This window comes from Triturus cristatus, chromosome 12 (genome assembly GCF_964204655.1).
Source record: "Triturus cristatus chromosome 12, aTriCri1.1, whole genome shotgun sequence".
NCBI classification, from domain to species: Eukaryota; Metazoa; Chordata; class Amphibia; order Caudata; family Salamandridae; genus Triturus; species Triturus cristatus.
Genome location: NC_140595.1, coordinates 24653728 through 24673394, shown reverse-complemented (window position 1 = coordinate 24673394; position 19667 = coordinate 24653728). Strand labels below are relative to the sequence as shown.

The window sequence follows — 19667 nt, the reverse complement described above, 5'->3', positions numbered from 1 at the left end:
ACTGTGAGTCGGGATTTGGTGGCCTTGTGTGACTTTACATAGGTGCCTGTTGTGCATCTCTTGTGTTGCGCATCATCAGTAATAATGTTCTCGTCGATGCAGCTACAACTGCACAAAATGTAAACAGCAACGTTTACAAGTTCGTTGGCTTGCAGTATGTGGACTCGTAACTTTACCTGCCAGCGGAGTATCCCACAAAGAAGTGTTTCTGCAAAAGAATTTCCATGACAAAAAGCGAATTATAGTTCTCCTTCTAAACATAGGTTTTTGAAGGTTTTTTGCACTTAAAAACCTGTTCTTACAACATTTTTTATCTGGATTTTTAAAACCTCCCCATCTTGTTGAATGATACCAAATTAGACAAGTTCTAAAAATCATTTCAATGTGAGTGTAGGCGAAGTTGTACTTGGTCTGTTGATTTTTTTTCCCAATAATTAACCAATTAGTGAAATCAATTAAACTCGCCCTAGGGGATCCAGACTCTAGTGCAAGGTCCATGCTTCTTGTGTGGAAGAGTCCATATCCAGATCAGGGTCAGCAGAGAAGATGTAGTAGGGTCTCACTAGTAGGGTGCGAGTCTCACACCTTGGTGAACGGCCTCACTTGTTAGGTGTGGCCATCATTTCTTGAAAGAGTTTGTCCCGTGTGTAGCTCTCCCTTCTTGGAGCACAGCCTCACTCATTTCGTGAATCCCCACATTACCACTCATGGGGCGGAGTCTCCCAACTAGGTGTCACTCACCTTGGATGAGACCTACTCACAGGGTGCGCAGTCACTCATTTGGTTTGAATTCTACTTCACAGACTACAGTTTGACCCTCCTTGCCCGATCCATATGGTTGACGACTGACAAAGTATCGTGAAGGTAAGTACATAGATTTATTGATCTTTACTGCACATCTACGTGTCTTGAGCTAGTTTTCTATGTGTGTATATATATATATATATATATAGAGAGAGAGAGAGAGAGAAAATATAGTGAATAATCTATCTTCATAATATTTTGGTAATCAATATTCTGGCTACAAAAGTTTTGTAGCAAAATATTTAAAATTTGATATCTGCCGGTAGTACATTATAAATGGTGAAAACCCCACTTTTAAAAAAATCAGGGTGCAATTTTTTCTTAGTGAAAACCTTTTTTACCTTTGTTTTATTTCTTGTTGTATCTCCCTAGGCGTGGGTCTTTTTTATGTGCAGTATTCAGCCGTCTGTCTGTAGGATAATGTACTCCTCATTGTAAGACAAAGTCCTCCTGGGCTTACTTTATTACTTGTGCTGTTCTTGGTTCTGAGTCCACTGCACCTCCCTGAATAAAGTGATATTTGTTTCTAGTAATTCAACTTTAGCCCCCAAAGTGCATGCACACCCTTCCCCCGCCGACTGCACCTCCCTGAATAAAGTGATATTTGTTTCTAGTAATTCAACTTTAGCCCCCAAAGTGCATGCACACCCTTCCCCCGCCGCCTGCCGCCCGCCCCCCCCCCCCCCCCCCCACCCCCCGGATAGCACTACCCTGGAACAGCTATGCTTGCCCAAGAAGTAACTACTTTACCCTGAAGCCTTCCCAGCTCTCAGAAGGAGGGGGGAGGGAAAATCATCATTTTTTACAGACATATTGTAGATGCAAAGTGACAGACGTAACCAAGTTAAATATTCAGGATATTTGCTCAGAGGGAAGAGGCGGGGAGGGTGAATGCCCCACATTGTATCGCACAACTGGTACTGGTTATATTCAAAATAAATGTAAAATCAAGCCTCCCTGCGCTCTCCAGGCCGCTTGCCCGAGTTGCTGATTTGCCTTCCCCAGGACCCAATTGAGAGCTTGCAAGCCAGTGCGATGTGGCGCGTGGCGCCTGCCAGGATAGCTAGCCAGATTCTGACTGTAAAAATATTCCTTTCATGCAGTGGAGGCCAATGTGATGACACAGGCCCGCTGTGCCTCTGGGGAGCTAAAATTATATATACACAAACTCACACAGGCACTAACACCCTCTCTGGGCCTTGTGTTCGCTGCACAGCCTGTGTTCGCTGCTGGATAACCCCGGGGTTCTCGTAACCTGCCACTGTCTTCCGCAGGGACTCGTTAGCAGTATCCCTCCGCCACGTGTGCAAGGGCGCTGCATTGAGACCAGCGCTCAGTCCCTTGAGTATGCTCTCAGGAAGGCCTACTGGTTCTGTGTTCACAGTGGAAGAAGTGCAGCACCAGGCACAGAAATGCAGGTCACTGAGCCGGCCACAGGGACAGACACGCTTTCTCTATGCGGACAAACGTTTGTCAGCCCTATGTGTGAAATCTTCCATTCCAGCAGCGGTTTTCTGGCAGCAGAGTCACGTTATGGATTGATGATAATATTGAAACCTGGTTCGTGTATAGTGATTTCCCCACCAAAGGGGCATCAGGCTTTTCACCACCAGACAGACCTGACCAGTATCATTAAGGCATTAAGTGGTTTGGCATTATCAGTGGCGGCCGCCACAAACAAAGGGTGGTAGGGCAGGTGGAGGGAATGCGGCAGGTGTAGCTGGGAGAGGGTGGTGGCACGTAGGAGGTTAGTATTGTATATTACAGATTATTTTGTTTGCTTTCTCATGTTTAATATTTATTTTAACATAAATTCTCTTTCATACACATATTCTCAACATAATTTTTGCATAAGTATTTTCAGTATATATTAAATAATTGTATATTTATTCTAATACTTAATTTTTTCTTACAGTTTTATTTACATATTTAAACAACATTTTAACATGTTTAATAATGTATTAAAATTTCCAAAATATTTTAAACATTTTTACTTAGATTCTACTTCATTTCTATGGGGAGATGGTCTTTTTTGTTTTAGTTATATTTAGCTGTCATTTTTTTTACTGCTACCTTCTATTCTGTAGTATATTTGACTTATTTTTCATCTCTTCTGGTTGAAAGGTGCTGCTGTTCATCGGAACAAGTAAGTGTGTGTTAAAGTTTTCTTTCTTTTAGGGTTTTGAGCGTAGGTGGGATGTAGGGGGTTCTAGAGGTTAGTTATAGTGTTGCTTGTGGGTTTGTAGTGCATTTAGTTGTAGTGTTTTTTACTAGTGTGTTGGTTAAGGTTTTCGTACAGTTTTAGTAATGTATCAATTTCTTATGATACTTGCTTACTGATGATTAAACCTATATGTAATTTTTTATTGTACTGTTTTTGCAGGTGTTTTTTTTTTATTTTACTTTACTGTTTTTTCTTTATGAATGTGCCCCATGGCCCAAATGGCTGAACAAATTTACAACAGCCTGGAATGAAAGTAGAACTTTACTCAGCAAGAGTGTTTTGTTTGGTTTTGTTTGGCGTAAATCTATTCAGTCGTTTTTGCTATAGAAGCATTTACAAAAATTTGCTGAGTGGGATGTAAAGGGGTTAACGCTTTTGTCATCTTTACATTTAAATTAGAGGAAGGAAAGGAAAGGTAATTGCTGACAGAAAAATAAAAACAGAACTAAGCTTTGACTGCGACTGGAGACATTCTCATGCAAATTTTTCAGCTGGATTTATTATCTAGGAAAATTAGGGATAGTTTTCCCACACCCAGAAAATATGGATGTGGAAAAACCTACAACTTATAATTATGCTGAGCCAATTTATTCCTCGCCTGGTGCGCAAGCAGGGCCTATTGTGCAGTACTATCGCAAGACGGCCAATCCTTTGCTATCTTTCATTCAGCTTGTTATTTCAAGCATATGCCGGCTATGTTTAGGAGACATGACGCTTCTTTTTTCTACACTAAATTTATTTTGATTATGTTGTTGAGTTTGTTTTGCGTGTTTTATTCTGGTTTTGCTTTTGGGGTAAAAAAAAAAACTGAGCAGATGGGTGGCTAAATAGATGCGAGTGATTAAGTGCATGGATAATGACTTTGTGTCTAAAACCACCAAACACTGAAGAGAATCTCGATTTAGAGGTCTGATTTACTGGTTGTGTCTGTGCTTGTTATTCCTTCACCCCATTCAGCGCCATAGAGATGGTATATACGTCTGATTTTAGAGGGACGAAATGCATGAAATATATAGCTATAAATGCACCCGTTATAGTGAACTGAAGTAGCTATAACTTGCGCACTCACAAGGCACAGTGATGTCATTTCAGGTGTCATGAATGATATCATTGAACATGTCATTAGTGATATAATATGTGAAGTCATAAGTAGTGCATTGCAAGTGGACACATTATAGTTCCTGCAATTAAATATAACTGGAGAATTTCAGTGTTTTAGTTTTGTTTAAAATAGTATTTTAACTTAACTATAACATCACTTTAACCTTTTGTTTAATTCAGTGAATTTCTAGGTCGTTTTTTAAACATGAAGTAAGATTTTATTAACATACCTATCTGTGGCGACCCCACCCTGCCCACCCTTCCTCTTGCAGCCAGACCCTGCTCCCAACCCTCTATGGCCCCCCACCCCGGCAGGTGGCCAAACTCTGCTGCACATGGGCCTCAGCCATGAGCGGTGAGGAGTTTGCCACAAAGCCTGGCCACAGGCAGGCAGACAACACCCTATTGCTGCCCAACACGCCACTGTCACGCAGCACCTCACTGACGCACACACTTTTTTTGGGGGGGGTCTCCCTGTAATCGTGTGGCAATTTCGCAATACTCTAGTAAATGTTTGCAAGAGTAATGCGTGTCTGCAGAGACATGAAAGAAATGTGTTTTTGCACCTTGACTCCTGGGGGAGGCTCTCTGAGACCCCTCTACAAGGGCCAGACTACCCTTTCCCCATGTATGTTGTTTCATTAAAATTTTCAGCACACGGGACGCGAGTCCTAAAACTGCAGTGCAACATTTCTCTTCATGCTGCAGTCAGCCAATCATTGCCCTTGGTCCGACCAGAATACGCTTAATTTGCCACGTAGTACCTTGGTACTCCCTCAGAAGTACCGCGTTGATAGATATCTATCTAAAGCTGCTGAACGGATTTACGTCAAATCACAAAAAGCATGCTCTCTGTGTAAGGATCTAGTTTTCTGCTAAATTTGGGGTCATTCCTTTCAGCTGGTTTTTGGCAGTAGCATTGTCTAAAGTTCCTACAGGAATTTACATGGTAAAATCGTCTTTTGGGACCCCCTTTAGTCAGCCCCCGCTTGTCGGATCACTCCAAAACTTTCCTGGAAAGAGCTGAGATTCATAAACCTTTTTGTTTGACAAACCTTCATAAAACTTTCCAAACAGCACGAAAATTATTAGCAAACCAAAAAAATCAATTTCCTCATGTTACAATGTCCTGAATATAAGGTACATAGTGGCAACGGCCACTTAGTAAGATAGATAGATAGATAGATAGATAGATAGATAGATAGATAGATAGATAGATAGATAGATAGATAGATAGATAGATAGATAGATAGATAGATAGATAGATAGATAGATAGATAGATAGATAGATAGATAGATAGATAGATAGATAGATCGATAGATAGCATGTAGGGGCCACGGCTCCTTGAGATAGCCTTGGGAATTTTCAGAAAATTAGGTTTTTATGTTTGCGCCGTTTTCACATTTGCTTGCCATTTTTGCAGATTCTATAGGAGAGAGCGGTCTGATGGCTGTAGACTCAGCCTCACGCCCTTCTCTGCTAGTAACAAACCATCTCCCGCATACTCTCTCAGAAGCCCTCTGCGGGTAATCCGGCGGCAGGAGGACTCGGGGCCAGTGGCGTAGCGAGAGCTTTTGCCGCTCGGGGTGATCCCTGAGTTTGCTGCCCAGTGAAAGCCGGTGCAGGTAAGAAGGGGGGGGCTGGAGTCGACAGACGATCAATAAAAACAAAAAAAAAACTTACCTCGCCGCCGTCCCCCAAAACGTGCCGCCTGGGGCGGTCCACCCCTCCTAGCTACGCCACTGCTCGAGGCGCTGTCTAATAATTGTCACTCGAGGGGGGCTCGCTGTGGCAGGCCCGGCTCTGCCCTTCGGCATTAATTGCTGCCAAGGCCTCTCTGAGACCTGGCCAGCGTCGGGGGGAGTCCCCGACGCCGCGATGGGCCTTTGGAAGGATTCATGCTCACGCCTGGCCGGGCTGTAATCCGCTCTTCTAAGGCTTTATCCTTCAACACGGCGGTCCCTGAAATTAGTTTTGATGAACGAGTTTTAAGAATTCATTGAAATGATTACAGGGTAATTTAGCTGCAAATCCAATTTTGCCTGAACTAAAATATAATAAATTTAAATGCGGCCTTCAACGTGTTCTTTTAAATGCAAATAAGATGTGCTCTACCAATGCTTGTTTCCTTTTTTTGTAAGATGTTTATGAGGTTCTTCACATGCTTACAGAGTCTGTCGTGGTCATGTAGTGATGTCACAGTCTCAGGTCAGCTTCATGTAGTGACGTCATCGTCTGATATCATGTTCCTTTGATAATGTTACGGACTGGCACCATGTTCTTGCAGTGATGTCAAAGTCTGAGATCAGTTTCACGTAGTAATGCTAATGAATTAGATCAGATCCCTCAAGGGATGTCAGTAACTGAGAGCAGGTTCCTGGAGAGACGTCACTGTCTGAGGTCAGAGTCTTGTAGTGATGTCATAGTCTGAGACCATTTGCCCTGAGTGAACTCCCAGTCTGAAGCCAGGTTTGCGTAGATCAGGTTTTTGGAGTGCTATCACAGCTTGGCAGTGTGTAGTGTCGTCACATGCTGCCAGGATGCTAGTCGGACATCAGTTTCCCAGGTGATGTCACAGCCCGACATTAGGTTCATGCAATGATGTCATGCTGTAGGGGTTGTAGCCGAATCATGGAACTGTGCATGGTACAGCCCACTTTTATTGTTATATCTACGTTGTACCTTTTGGAATGTGTGTATCTTTCTACGTGCATTGTAGGTGGGGACTCTTGGCGGTGGATGACCCTGCTGCAGATGGGTGTGGTGTGTGTAATTGAACTTCTGCAAAAACAAAAAGCGATTATTTTTTTTGTATTGAATTTTATGAGAGTATTTGTATATGACATATAGGAATGGGAGAAATAGTTTTCTCTAGAGCAAAACATATGTGCACTGTTGCACTTTATTGGTACTAAGGGCCAGTAAATTTATAGAAAGATTCCAAAAGGAAGAACAGTGAAAAATGTTACCTATGTCATAGCTGATTTAATTGCATTCTTGTTACTAAAAGTGTGCATTGCTATATATAGGTACAAGTTTTTCAACTGGAAACAGGGCTGTGTGGGATCTGTAGACGAGTATGTCACAAGCATGAGGACATTTGCTATAGCTTTCAGATGTAGTCATTTGAACGAGTAATTTATTAGAGGACCAATTGTGATACCCACATATAATAGCTCTGCTCACGAACGATTGTGGATGAATGGATAAGCCAGCTGGTGAGACAATCTAGCGTTCACTAGTAGAGCAGGACCATTAGGATGGTGGTCTAAATTTGTAGAAGTAGAGAATCAGAACAAATACGGGGTAGATATTGAGAGCCCAGAAACAAGTTGTGTTACACCACGCAATTAAAGCTGTAGATATTATTGGTCCAGTGTTTTTCAGAGCTAACGGTATATACTTAACTGTGGTGACTGATTTTTCCTTTCGGTGTCCTGAACTGGAGGCCATTGACAGGTGTGGCAGTAAAGGTTTTAAAAAAAAAAAAAAATTTCGAGTGAGTACCCCAGTTGTATTATTGAGTGATAACGGACTATGTTGTAAATCAGGAACAGCGGATAACTTTTTGCACGAATGAGGTAAATTCGCTTCTTGTATCGTCCCAGCGGCAGTGGGCTGGTTGAGAGATTCAATTGTCTCATGAAGAGCACCAGTCCGTCAGCTGTGAAGGGAGCATGAGTTGGATGGATAATTTGGAAAGAATTTGTTTGATGATTAGAGTTCTTACTAATGACACAATTGGCTTTAGTCCATTAAGTGTGATAAGAGGAAAGGTTCCGTCTTCGAAAGAGATACTGGGAAGGATCAAGAGGTAAAGAGTTGTAGTTTGGTCTTCAGGTGCAGAATGATTGAGGATGACAGAAGCTAAGGATTTGTGTAACAAACAGTATGACAAAAGGGTAAGTGCAAGACAAGTTACGCGGTAGTAGGACAGTTTGTAGTGAAAGGTGTAGTGTAGAAGGTGGAGTTGACTGGATGTGGATCGAGAATGTTGAAGGGGGTGCAGCGGCTGCAAGAGTCGAGGTGTTGAAACAGGTTTGAAGTCTGAAGGTAAGTGAAGCGCTATGTCTGGAAAATGATGGTGAAGGAAATGTTGGCGAGGCAAGTGAGTGCAAGGAAAGAGATGAAAATGCAGGGATAGAGATTTACAGGAGGATACGCTGCATTAGTGTAGCGAATGCGCTGCACAGTGTCTATATTTGGTAGAACGTTTTACACCACCAGACCTTTTTGAACGGGGGTGACGTGTGGTCAGGGGCCTCATGAACTTCTAAACTAAAGGCCAGTGTTAAGACTGCATTCATTAATGTCATCTGTGGGCTGAGGGACCCCTGATAACCTCAGATGCATTAAATCTGAGTAAATCGAGGCTGCAAAAAGGAGATAATTGGGTTAAGAACAAACCAATAGAGAGACAGCGCAGCAAAAACACTAATGATGTATGTTTTAAAAATACAGGGTACAGAACAGACTAGGATTCCCTCCATGAACAAAATGTTCAATCTCCCGAGAAAGGAGCAAACATTTAGAAGTACTACCTCTTCCGAACCCTGCATAGCAACCCGAGCTTGACGGCACCTCCCCGATTCTTCAGTACTAGCTGGAGTGGCAGGAAAGGCATTAAATAAGCGATAGGAAGCATGTTCTTACACTCCATTTATATTATGTGTAGATACGAAAGGAAATGGTTGTTGAAAGAAGGATTATAATTAAGGCTCCCGGTTTTATGGTACTTATCTTTTTGTCATTTCCTTCTGTATTTATCCATATTTATTTTTTGTCAACTTTATCCGTATGTATCCATATTTATTATGGGATTTGTGAAAAAAGTAAAGCTGAAACTGGTATATTTCCACATTTATTTAACCAATAAATATGGAGTCATGCTTGAATGCCTGCCAGGTTTCAGTGATCTGAACACCTGCAGAAGATAAATGAATGCACTTATATGAAAATATGCACATTTCAGTATCTGCCTTGTGCATAGCCACTGCTGTTTAGCCTCGTTACTAAAATTCCTTTTTTAACCCCCTTGCCTATCAGTCCACACAGTTATTGGCCTGGCAGTCATGGCAAAGTGTATATAGAATCACTCAAAAAGCACCCAATTTCTATTAGTATTCGCATTTAAAAAATAAATACAGACAAGAAAATAAATGGTTTTCTGTCTCTATTTATGTGTAATAATCAGTAAAAACGGAAAACAGGGGACCTTAATTATAATCCCAAACTGCCCTTTGTGGCCCTTTGTGGTCACTGGAGGAATGTGGATTTACTGTCAAAAAGCAGAAGTAAAATGCACCAATAACGAGACCGAAATAGGACAGAAACCTCAGTCGTGTACCCGGCAGGCACCGTGCTTTATTATGTGGGTACAGGATAGTCGGCCTTTAATTGTCTTTTGTCCTTCCATTGGCACTTGGCAAGACATCCACCACGGTCTTTGACGCATGGATGAGAGCGACACCTAAGGCGTGTGATGGTAGCTCATGCTGCGGGGTCCACGTAACTCTGCATGCTTTGTGCTGCCACAGGTACAAAAGGTCCTGCCATCCGGGACTGTGGCACTGGCCCTGGTCCAGGAATCCCATGAGATTACCACCGGGTGCCCTGATCCAATAATCCCATGAGATTACCACCGGGTGGGTTGGAGGTTGGGTAAGACCATGCACTGCATACGCTATAAGAGTGTAAACTACACAGTGGCCGTGCATCAGAACAGATGTTCCCTTTTCACCCACCCCAAAGGCGAACTCTGCATGCAGCAGCGATCCCTCAGTCCAAAACATTAGGATCTGCCTCGCATCACAAATTTACACTGCATTCCAGAAAAGCTATGTACAGTTATTGCTATTAGATACTACCCTGACGACAGATCTACTCAACGCTACTGTGCTGTTTCTCAAGAAACCAGTCTGTGCTTTGTGGATGCTTGTAAAATATAAAAATCTGCGCACGGACTCTTGAAATTGAAGCATAGGATTTGTCAATGACAAGGAAAGGGGCAGGGGCTGACAACAAATATTTGGTGTGATCTGATCAGTAGAGAAACTTGACATTTGAAACGTCAACTGGCGGCCAGTCCGCAGCCGTATTGCTAGTAGTACGTGGCACCCTCCTTGGCATGTGGATGGTGGAGAGACGCGTGCAGGCAGGGAGCTCTGGTTTACCCTGTAGCAAATTTGAGGCAAATCCCAACAGCCTGGAAGGATCCACTCATGCCTCCTCAGTCCTACTACTCTTTCAAAATCAGTGACTTGTTGGAAAATGTATTTTTTTTCATCCTAGAGCACCCCACCTCTATAAATAGGCCGTGGTATGCATAGCTCTGTTTGGAGTACAGTTCACCGTTTCACTCAGGCCTACACATGCGTAGCCTTCCATCGCTGGATCCCTTCCTGGATCCGGCTCGGTGTGCTCCTCGCTGTGTCGTTGCGGTAGCAGTAAACCCCGAAGAGTTTGAACTTCTTGTCTGGGAAGCCGAGGCTGCGTACCCCTGGTTCCCGCCCTCCGCAGCGGGAACGGGGGTTCACGATTGGGTAGCGGATGCTGCCGTCCTCTAGCCAGCCCGCCTCGCAGCGGTCTAGTAGCTGGATCTTCCAAGCAGCGTACAGTTGCCCCACCTTGGCCAGCGCCGCGCCCTGGGCCTCGCATGCTTTGGCGGCTTCAGCGTAGCTCAGCTTCCTGTACGTCTTCAGGAAGTAAACTCTCCCTAGAAGAGAAAAACAGATACATGGGCTGCGTTAGAAGTAGCGGTCAATTATAACTTCCCAAATGCAGTGGCGTCCCCCCAATTCTTTGAGGAGACCGTGCAGCATGTTTGCCGCTATGGGCAAAATGACACTTTGCTTCTCTTCCTTTCCCCCTTCAGATGGCGCACTAGCGCATGATACAATATAGGGTAACACCCTCCACATAATGTTCACAAACAACGTCAGTTGTATGTAAAGCCAAACGTGGGTCTATTATGAAGGAAGAGGCCTGCAAAATAAATTGAATCCACCAAGGGTGGCAAGGGTCTTTGCACAGTAGACTTTAAGTGCCTTTATAAAGCAGAGGGCACTGTACTGAAACAACTCCGAACAGAATGGGCGGGGGACTCCTCCAAATGTGTTTTGCAACAAAAGCGTCAGATTCAGTTTTCGGTCATTCCTTGAACAGGTTTTTTTTTTTATTTTATGAAACAGAGTTGGCAGGGAAGCTGCAGTCAGAGCTTGAATCTCTTTTATGTGAGAGCACCAGTGCTTTATTTGTGTCGGTGTTGGCCGGTGCTCGGCCCCAGCACTTTTTTTTGTAAACACCCGGCCCATAGTCATGAAAATACATCCAATTGTGGCTCTGTGTGTGTGTGTGTGTGTGTGTGTGTGTGTGTGTGTTTTAAGCAAAGTTGCCAGTGGAGCTTTAACTATTTAATATATTTTTTAGAATGTTAAAACGTGGGCTTAAAGCTGCAGTTTAAAGTGACGTGGGTTTCGCCAGCTGCTGTGGAGCCCTGGCACTTCATTCCCTACAAATTAAGCACTGGATGGCACCACATGGAGACTAGTATCCTAGGCGAGAATGAATGCCTGAATGATCCATCATTGGCTTTTCCACCAATGGAATGGTGTGGTAGCTGCAGCCTGTGCTTCCAGTGACCCATCTCTAGCTCCTAGAAGCACGCGTGACGCCTTCTGGCTGCCTCTGCTCTTTCACAAGCTCTTTTCTTTCTCCCTCCAGAGCGGCCCCCACGGTTCGTCCTTCCCACGTCACCGACCACATAGTGTGTACATTAGAGACACGTCTGCATTAGTGTTTTAATGTGAATCATCTGTAATACACTATAGTTACCTCATTGCTTCAAACTGCATCGGTGCAGACCTTTGACAAATGCGAAATAAAGATATTTCATAGGATAATATGCGGCTGCTAATTATGCAGCATAATGCGGCATATTGTTTCATAGTATTACTATTTTATTTTATTAGTACATGTTAACACTGGTTGGGTATGCCAACGCTTACGAAAATGCGCCCTCCCATGGCGGGCCACTGCTTGCTTCTGTTTACCCCACAACTCCACTCATCCACCACCCCACTCATCCACCACCCCAGTCTCCGCCTCTCTTCTGCACAGACGTCTTTACTCCACTCCGCATATATTAATGCTTTCGCACACCAATGTGTTTACACACCATCTTTGCTTTTTGTAGCGCTTCTCGTGTGTTACCCTCCACACACAAGGCCTCTGGGAGTGTGAACACTGCCTTACAAAATTCATTTTCACCTCTCTTCCCTCCTCGTCTATGCAAACCGAGCTCCCGCATCTCCTCGAGGGGCTGCACTTACTTCCACAGTCCTGACGAGTAATTTACCACTGAATTACTTCTCACTCTTTTTGCGCCTAGAAAGCTGTGCTCTTGGCAGGTCCAGGGAGCTCTGTCTGAAAACACTCTCCACTGCCTGCTCCAGAAGTCACAAAGATTGAAAGGAAAGCACCTACCACACACACGTGTCGCGTGTCGCTGCGGTTTGATGGCGCGGGCGCTGAGCACTGCACCAACCAGTGCTCCAGAGGCTGCAGCTTTTAAATTTAGCGTACGGTGGGGTCTTATAACTAGGGCTCCCAGTTTTATGGTATTGATTTTTGTGACATTTCCGTCTGTATTTATCCATATTTCTTTTTTGCTAATTTTATCTGTATTTATCCATATTTATTTTTTGCTAATTTTATCTGTATTTATCCATATTTATTTTGGGTTATATGGAAAAATGAAGCTGAAATTAGTATATTTCCACGTTTATTTAACCTGTAAATATGCACTCCTGCTTGAATGCTGCAAACACCCACAGAAGATAACTCAATGCGTTATAAGTCAATATGCAAACTTCAGTATCAACCTTATGCATATCTACTGCTGTTAAAGACTTTTTACTAAAATTCCTTTCTTTTTTAGCCCCCTTACCCATCAAGCCACACAGCTATTGGCCTGGCAGTTATGGCAGACAGTATTTAGAATTACTCAAAAAGAAACTCAATTTCCGTTTTTATCCACATTTAAAAATAAATACAGACAAGAAAATAAATGTTTTCTGTCTGTATTTATCTGTAAAAATGGAAAACAAGGAGCCTTACTGCTATATCCAAGTAGACAAGTACCTTAAATTATATATATCAATCCAGGGGTTTATACAGCGCAAGCTACTCACCTGGAACGGGTCTCAAGGCGCTGGAGGAAAGAGGGCGGGGGGGGTGGGGTTCCGCAGATCCTGGTGGTACACTGAGTTCCATTGAAGAACCAGGTCTTAAGGTCCTTTAGGAACGTAGAGAGCGATGCAGTCTGCCGGAGGTGGGGAGGGAGGGAGTTCCATGCCTTGGCCGCGAGGAGGGAGAAGGAGCGCCCTGCTTTTCTTGATCCGAGAAACCATTGCGAGGGAGAGCTGGGCCGAGCGGAGAGAGCGCTGGGGAGTGTGGAACGCGAGGCGCTGGTTCAACTTGGCGTGTCCGGTGTTGTGGAGGGCCTTGTGTGCGTGGGTGAGAAGCTTGAAGGTGATTCTCTTCTCGATGTGGAGCCGGTGTAGGATCCATAGGTGTTGGCTGATGTGACAGTGGCATGGTAGGTTGAGGACGAGTCTGGCAGTGGTGTTCTGGACTTTCTAGAGTTTGCAGGTGAGCTTCATGATGATCCCGGCGTAGAGTGCGTTGCCGTAGTTCAGTCTGCTACTGATGAGGGCGTGTGTGACAGTTTTCCTGTGTTTGGGGGGGATCCACTTGAAGGTCTTATGGACAAGCCCGAGGGTGTGGTAGCAGGAGGTGGTGATGGCGTTGATCTGGCAGTCCATTTTGAGTTTGGAGTCCAGGATGATGAGGTTGCATGCCTGGTCTGTGTGGGCGGGGGGACACCAGGTGTCGTTCCAGACGTCGGGGTGTGGGCCCATGATGAGTACCTCGGTTTTGTCCATGTTGAGTTCTTCATCCAGCTGGCGACAGCTTCCATTCCGTCTTGGAATTTGTGTTTGGTGATGTTGGGTTTGTTGGATAGGGAGAGGATGAGTTGGGTGTTGTCTGTATACAATGTGATGTTGAGTCCGTGTGCTCTAATGATGGATGCGAGCGAGGCTATGTAGGTGTTGAACAGGGTTGGACTGATGGAGGATGCTTGTGGGACTGCGCAGTTGGTTGGAGACGGTTCTGAGAGGAATGGAAGAATCTGCGTTCTGCCAGAGAGGATTTAGTCGAGGGCCTTGTTCCGGATTCCCGTGTCGTGGAGTCTGTGGGCTAGAGTGCGGTGAGAGACGGTGTCGAAGGCCGCGGAGAGGTCTAGGAGGATGATGGTCACAGTCTCCTCTCTAAAGAAGGATGTCGTCTGTTGCTGCGAGGAGTGTGGTTTTAGTGCTGTGGTACTTCCTGAAGCCGGATTGGGGGAAGTCGAGGACGTGGTTTTCTGCGATGAAGGCGGCGAGTTGGCTGTTGTCAGCTTTTTCCATGACTTTGGCCGGGTAAGGGAGTAAGATTGATCTGAAATTCTTGAGGTCGGTGGGGTCCGCTGAAGGTCTTTTCAGTAGAGGGTTGATCTCTGCATGTTTCCAGTCATCAGGGAAGGAGGCGGTCTCGAAGGCACGGTTGATGATACGTTGAAGCTCGGGGCGATTATGTCTGCGGCTTTGTGGTGGGGGACAGGGCCCGTGGGGGCCCGAGTGGGTGGTCTTCATTATTCTCAGTGTGTCTTTGATGCTGAGGGTGGTCCAGCTGTCTAGTGTCGGCTGCGTGCCGCTGGGTGGGGGTTACTGGTGGGGGTTGTTGTTGTCAAAGTTGTCATAGACGGTCTTGATTTTGTGATGGAAGAAAGCAATGAGTCTGTCGCAGAGGTCCTGGAAGGGAGTGAGGTCTGTGGACTCGCTGTTGGGTTGGGCAAACTCTTTGATGATGCTGAAGAGTTCCTTGCTGTTGTGTGCGTTGGTGGAGATTCTGTCCTGAAGAGCTTTCTTCCTGGAGAGTCTGATGAGCTTGTGATGGGCAGCGGTAGCTGCTTGAAGTTGGCGAGGTCTGTCGGGGTTTGGAGTTCCTCCACAGTTTTTTGAGTCATCTGCAGGTGTGTCTGGAGTCTTGAAGTTTGGTGGAAAACCAGCTGGCTCTCTAGGCGTGGGGCTTGGAGGCTTTCTTGAGGGGGCGATGGTGTTGGCGCGGTCGGTGATCCGCTTGCTGGCGGCGGTGGTGGGGGTCATCGTCTGTGATGGTGGGAGTGGAGCTGCCGAGAGCGGTGGCGGGCTGGTAGGTGACGATTTTGTTCCAATTCCTGCGCTGGAGCTGATGCAGGCGCCTGCGGTGGATGTTGGATTTGAATGTGAAGTGAACACAGCGGTGGCCCGTCCGTGGGACTTCGGAGGTGTGGCTGAAGGTGATGGAGTTCCCAGCTGTGAACAGGGGGTTCAAAGGCAGCATTAGAGACCTGTGGGATCCAACTATTCGGTATCTTGATGTTTGTTACCTCCAGCATTCTCGATCTACGAGATCGATTATGATGCAAAGCTGCGTCAAGTTAAGTGAATGTTGCAGTCTTGAACGTTTTTGCCATTGTCCATTATAGGCCGTGTTGCTTTAGTTAAAACGTCAGTTCAGCCTCTTGTTTTATTTCTGTTCACCAATGTACCTATTCGACTTAATAAGAAGTTCTTTAAGGAAGTGAATAATCTAATCAGATTTTCCCAATATTAACTCCTTCCGTGCTCATGACGGAACCACGCCGTCATGAGCCACGGTTGCCGTGTGCTCATGACGGAGTGGTTCTGTCATGCTGCGGCCGTTGGCGGCCGCTCCGCCCACGCGGCGCTAATTCCCCGCCTGTGCGGGCGATTAGCGCTGTGGGCGGAGTCATGACGGAACCACTCCGTCATGAGCACAGCCCAACCGTGGCTCATGACGGCGTGGCTCCGTCATGAGCACCGGGCCACCGCGCTGCCCCCCCGCACCCCCCAGCGCTGCGGCGGAATTTCCGCCGCAGCGAAGGGGTTAAATGTAGCTTTTGTTGATTATTATGCTTGTCTATATGCTGATCCATTCTCACCTGATACATTTTTTTATTTTTCAGATTGATGATGCAGGAGCTAGGGGTGCAGCTCTCATTTTTCTTGAAACCATGCAAATGGCCCAAGAAAACTCTGTATAAAATGTTAAAAGCAATAAATCATTTTGTGGAAAGGAAGATTTTTGATGGTCATCCTTTTTTTTGTGTTTGCTTACAGGATTGTGACTGTATGGGTTTGGAGAGTTCTCAATCCACAACTGCCCTATGGAACAGTCTGGGCTTTGTTACTCTAGCTGATTTTAGTATTAATTGGTAGATGGAAAATGTGGCTGCAGCTAGACCAGCTAGTGTACGAGATTCCATCCCCATGGTTTTGTTTTGCATGAATTTCCAACTGTTTGCGGAATGTTAACCCCGATTTTGATCCATTTACTCTGAACTTTTTAAAATTATTTTACAAGCATAATATGACAGGTTTAGGAAGGTGGTACAATATGCTGTATTTGCAATTCCAGCAGTTCTATATCCCCAAGTGTCTCCAGAAGTTTGTATCAGCCACTGGTAGTGCTGGTTCTCAAAATCAGCGGGTGGACATTTCCGTCTTTGGCCATAAACTGTTTAGGGCAGCTAATTTTAAACAAATGAATTTGTGTGATAGATGCGTTCTCTATTATACACCCCAAATTTAAAATAAATGCTTCTCTAATGTCTCAAATAACTTATTTAGATATACCTCAAGAGTACAGGCGGAGTGGCCCCATTTTCTTTTACGTGTTCTGCACAGTATTCATTTTGACACCTGGGCCATATTACTAGAGTATCCCGGGGGGGGCACAACAGGCGTTTGTGCCCGCTTTGCGTGCCCAGGGGCACTTTGGTATTACAGAAGGGGCTGCAGATGCTTGTGCGTCCCCCCTCTATAATACTGATAGCGCTGGCACTTTATGTGCACCAGCAGTTTCATCAGAGGGCGTTGGCTCATTTGCATGGGGGCGTGGCCCCATGTAAATGAGGGAATCCCTTTGCCTGCGCTGTATTACAGATGCGGGCACAGAGACAAAGAAGTTGTCAGGGGGCACTGTAGGAAGCGGGCTCTGTATATACTATACCAAAATGAGGTATAGTGTGCACAGAATCCAGTGGCACCCCAAAGGTAGGCAGAGGTAGAAGTAGATAGCAACTTACTCTCTATTTGTGGTAGTGTGGGCGAGCAGTAAGGCTTTATCTGAGGGTAGTGTTAAGCGTTTGTTGTACACACTCAGGCACAAAATGATGTCACACACTCAAAGACTGAGCTCAGAACTATTTGTATGTATAAAAAATAGTATTTAGTGGTATTTTATTTCTAGATCCAAGCCAGGCCTGGTGCAGGTAAGTGAAATAATACTTTGCAAGAATAATGCAGTTGAACACAATTGAAATGCAGTAGAATGCAATGGGTTTGTTTACAGGTAAGTCAACAGTGAAAATAACTTTTCAGTTACTATTGGGATTATTGTTTTAGTTACTTTTCTTACTCAGTGTGGTATACCTAGATACCACACTGGGACACTTCCTGGATAAAGGCAAGTAATGCAATTTGTCATCACAACACACTTGTATGTTTTTTCATATACTTTCCAACTCCACACTTAGAACTTTTGACAGAAATGCAGTGGGAGGAAATGAAGTTATCGGTTTCAAGGTAAGTACTTTGTTTTGGGATTTGGGTTTCTGGGGTTAGAACTATGGTTCCCCCAGGGTCAAGGATGCACTCTCAAAGCACCCTCAGCTGCACTAGGGAGGCCGGGTGCAGAATGCTGAGGCCGATTGCTATCCAGTGGGGGAGAGGGAGCATCCGGTTTGTGGCTGCTCATGAGCAGGCCACAAGATTGTTTATTTATTTTTGTGTTTTATAGAGCGCGAACTTGACCCGTGAGGGTATCAGAGCGCTTTACAGAGTCATAGAGTTGTACAAAAGGCATGGAATAATAAAGTATACCATCGATAGGGAGGGGGCAGGGTGCCGGGTACATAGGGATGGAGCGATAACAATGTGCAGTTTACATTACAGTTACTCAAGACAAGGTGCCAGGTTACATGGAGAGGTGGATAGGTCATCAGAGGGAGGCCTTGATTTGATCATTTGACGCTTGATTATGTTTCTGTGGCGGTTGAAGGTCAAGTTTAGCAAGGAATTTGCCCATAAGGAAGGATTTGTCATCCTTTTTGAAGTGTGCAAGAGAGGGGATTCTTCTGATGGTGGTTGGGAGAGAGTTCCATATTCGTGGTGCGGCCCCAGTGAAAGCCCGATTGTAAGTCTTTTTTTCCAAAAGCGTGCCGGCTGGAGTAGGAGGTCTCTGGCGGATCGAGAGTTTCTGATTCCTCTGGATACCACGAGTTTCTGTGCAAGATATGCAGGGGAGTTTGAGTGTAACGCCTTATGAGTGATGCATGCCAGTTTAAGCTGTATTCTGGCCTCGAGAGGAAGCCAATTCCGTGCTTTAAGGTGTGGAGAAATGTGGTCGAATTTCCTTGTGCCTGTAAGAAGACTGGCGGCCGCATTGAGGCACGCTTTTAAGGGAGCCAGGGAGATCTTGGGTAAGCCCGAGAGGGTAGAACAGCCATATTCCATCCTAGACATGACTAGTGCTTGGACTGGCATTTTTAGGTCGGGAGCGTCCAGGAAGGGTTTCAGTTTCCATAGGTAGCTCAGGTGGAATCTGGCTGATTTGGACATCGAGTTGATGTGGTTCCGCATGTTCAAATTGCAGTCCAGGGTTATTCCCAGTGATTTGGCCGAGTCCACAATGGTCGGTGGGCAATTTAAGGCTGTGATGGCCTTAATCCATATCTGAATTTCAGGGTCAGTTTTAGGAGGGGAGATTAGAAGAAATTCTGTTTTCTTAGCGTTCAGTTTAAGTTGATTGGAGGCGAGACATTGAACGGTCAGCTTCAGGGTCTCATTCAGGGAGAGAATCTCCTCGAGGGATGAGATTTTGATATAGATCTGAGTGTCGTCAGCGTACATGTGGTAGGAGATATTTGCAGTGCGTAGTACTTCGGCAAGCGGTTCTAAGTAAAGGTTGAAGAGGGTGGGGGACAGCGTTGATCCTTGAGGGACTCCAACCGTGACCGGAGAGGGAGCGGACAGGTTGCCGCCGATTAGGACTCTCTGGGATCGGTTTTGGAGGAAGGACAGAGCCATCTAATCCCATCCTTAGTTGGAGGCGCTCGAGTAACTTTCCATGGTTGACCGTGTCGAAAGCCGAGGATAGATCTAGGAGGATTAGGAGACAAGTTTGGTCAAGGGCTTGGAGAGCATCATCGACGATGTGAAGCATGGTGGTTTCAGTGATGTGTCCCGGTCTGAATCCAGATTGGAAGTCATCGAGTAGGTGGAAGTTGTTGATGTGTTGACTTAGCTGCAGTTGCACACACTTCTCCAACACTTTAGCTAAGAAAGGGATGTTGGAAATAGGTCTGAAGTTGTCGGGGGAGGCTGGATCCAGCGACGGCTTTTTCAATATGGGGATAACTTGGCCGGCTTT

At 45.2% G+C, this 19667-nt stretch overlaps 1 protein-coding gene across 5 annotated transcripts in view; it reads right to left on the bottom strand.

Moving 5' to 3' along the window:
* Positions 1-8978: 8978 nt before the first annotated feature.
* The window catches only part of HAPLN4 (hyaluronan and proteoglycan link protein 4), a 94440-nt gene continuing 83751 nt past the window's right edge, over positions 8979-19667 (bottom strand). For all 5 annotated transcript variants that reach the window (XM_085637597.1, XM_085637596.1, XM_085637594.1 and 2 more), the window contains one exon: positions 8979-10845. In XM_085637597.1, the coding sequence (XP_085493723.1) occupies positions 10496-10845 (350 nt within the window). In that variant the 3' untranslated portion in view covers positions 8979-10495. The remainder of the gene's footprint in view (positions 10846-19667) is intronic.